Source organism: Aquarana catesbeiana, linkage group LG01 (genome assembly GCF_042186555.1).
Source record: "Aquarana catesbeiana isolate 2022-GZ linkage group LG01, ASM4218655v1, whole genome shotgun sequence".
In the NCBI taxonomy this organism is placed as follows: domain Eukaryota; kingdom Metazoa; phylum Chordata; class Amphibia; order Anura; family Ranidae; genus Aquarana; species Aquarana catesbeiana.
The window spans coordinates 306,300,211-306,302,951 of NC_133324.1; the positions used below are offsets into that span (position 1 = coordinate 306,300,211).

The 2,741-nt window shown below is 32.1% G+C and overlaps 1 protein-coding gene across 1 annotated transcript; it reads right to left on the reverse strand.

Moving 5' to 3' along the window:
• Positions 1-1,334: 1,334 nt before the first annotated feature.
• LOC141110717 (olfactory receptor 6B1-like) lies at positions 1,335-2,273 on the reverse strand. Its single transcript, XM_073602292.1, has one exon. The coding sequence runs from the start codon at positions 2,271-2,273 to the stop codon at positions 1,335-1,337; it is 939 nt and encodes a 312-aa protein (XP_073458393.1).
• Positions 2,274-2,741: the final 468 nt, after the last annotated feature.

Here is a 2,741-nt window from a genome sequence, read left to right on the forward strand (position 1 = left end):
TTTCCAATAGCTTATAAACACCTGTTGCGTAATAGCTAAAAAAAGACTTCTGTGTCCCTGTTTTGAACTTTGAGTATAAAATTCTCTATAATGCCTACAGGTACAGAGGTGCGACAGGGTTTGTTTTAAAGTGCTTTTAGGGCTCATTCACATTCATTTAAATCAGTGAAAAATATTTGACTAGGAAATAGCTTAAAATTAGATTTTTTGCTCCATCCATGCAGAACTTTGACATTTATGACAATTCAATACAGTTTGGGTTGCAACCTTCTGCACTGAAAAAAGTGCTGCATGTAGCACTGCATTTAAAGAACACCACAAAGAATGCTGTAATGTGAACTGACAGCATAGGAAACAAGGCATTTAGTCTTTTTTGATGTATCGTGGCTGCACTGGAAATAGCTGCTTCTTAAGAACCTGTAAGTACTTTAGTAAGCAGAGTCATGGGAGAGGTCCACTTAAAATATAAATTTGAAAGATAGGAAATGCCACATGTAATAATATAACTTCAATTATATATATATATATATATATATATATATATATATATATATATATATATATAAATGTACATATACAGTATATATACAGTATATATACAGTGTATATATATATATATATATATATATATATATATATATATATATATATATATATATATATATATACAAAGCAAAGTGCACTTGGAATTGCACTGAAAGTGTACTTGGAAGTGCAGTCACTGTAAATCTGAGGGGTAGATCTGAAATTAGGGGAAGCTCTGCTGATTTTATTATCCAATCATGTGCAAGCTAAAATGCTGTTTTTTTTTATTTTCCTTGCATGTTTCCCTCAGATCTACAGTGACTGCACTTCCAATTGCACTTCCAGTGCAATTTCAAGTGCACTTTGCACTTGTAGTGCACAGTGGATTTGCCTTTAGTAAATAACTCCCTAAGTCTCTTATTGTGTGTGTAAACTGTATTTCAGTATAAGCCACTGAGATCTGTAATCAACAAGCTTTTTTGCAACTAGATATAAGAAAAAAAACAAGAAAAAATGTAAAAGGAAGGATTGTGCTCCACTTACAGGGTGGATATGAGAATAAAGTACATAATAACCATATGCAAACATTCAAATTTACTTGAATTTTTTTTTGCCAACCACCACAAAAATAGAAAAATAGACAAATTAGAAAGAATAATATAAGTACAATAACACTTTACATTACCTTTAATAAATATATTTGTCATCTTCTATAAAAGTTCATCAAATGACCCAGATGCTTTTTAATGCAATGTTTCACTTCTTTATTCCTTAAATTTAAATTACATTACCTTTAATAAATATATTTATCATCTTCTATAAAAGTTCATCAAAGGACCCAGTTGCTTTTTAATGCAATGTTTCACTTCTTTATTCCTTAAACAGTATATTAGAGGATTAAGTATAGGTGTTACAACAGTGTAAAAAACTGCAACTACTCGATTAAGAGTAAAAGCCAAACTTACTTTTGGCCTAACATACATAAATATAACAGTACTATAATAAACAAACACAACAATTAAGTGGGAAGAACAGGTAGAAAAGGTTTTTCTTCTATTTTTACTAGGTATATGTAAGACTGCTGCAAGAATATAAAAATAGGAAATCAAAGTCACCAAGAAAGACAATAATATCACTAGGGAAGCACACACAAAATCCAACATATCAATTAGGTATGTGTCTGCACAAGACAGTTGAAGTAGGGGGGGAGTGTCACAAAAGAAATGGTTAATAATATGATCTCCACAAAATGGAAGTTGGGAGATTAGGACAATATGTGGGAAAGTGGTCACAAAGCCTCCAACGATTGAGCCTATGCTAAGACTGTAGCACATGGCATTATTCATCAGGGTTGTGTAGTGTAGTGGCTGACAGATGGCTAAGTAGCGGTCATACGCCATGACACCAAATAAACAACATTCTGTGGATGCCAAGAAGAAGAAGAAAAACAGCTGCATAATGCAACCAGGGAAAGAAATATATCTCCCATGTGGAGTAATAGTGGTAAGAATCTTGGGAACAATTACAGAAATATAACAAATCTCTAGAAAAGAGAGGTTACGAAGATAAAAATACATAGGTGTGTGCAGGTTTCTTTCTATCTGTGTAATAATAATGATCACAATGTTACTCAAAAGCGTTAACAGATATGTTATCAGTAGTAGCAGGAAGCACAAATATTGCAAACTAAGAGAACCAGGAAATCCCAGGATTATAAATTCAGCCGGTTTGCTTTGGTTAACATACATCTAAGTGAATCAATAAGAGGGGAGAAAAGCATGATGGTAAAGTACATTTTAATAAGTTTCATAAAATTTAGTTTTATACACAATTGCCCTCATTTAAATGGGTTGTGGTTAGCTGAGCAAGCTGAGTTAGCGGAGTACAGATGTTTAAATTGTGATTTTAATGATCATTGTGAGCATCTTTGCAAACACAAAATTTGTTTGTACCAACCTTTATTACACAGCATCAAAAGATATCTCAGAAGAAGTGATCTATAAAACCTGCAGTCAAAGAATGAATTTTTTTTAACTATTTGCTTGCAAAATCACTTACAGTATAATAGTAGTGTAAGGGTGTTGTTCATGAGTATCGAGTAGTTAACCATAAATCTAAAGAGAGATGACATGAAAATGTAGAAGCTTGATTTGTTGGTTGTTTTTTTTTGCTCCAAATGAAGAAATCGGTAAAACAAAACAAATGCTTCTAATACT

Coding starts and splice junctions, on each gene's coding strand:
- LOC141110717 (XM_073602292.1), bottom strand. CDS start 2,273: ATGTATGTTAACCAAAGCAAACCGGCTGAATTTATAATCCTGGGATTT.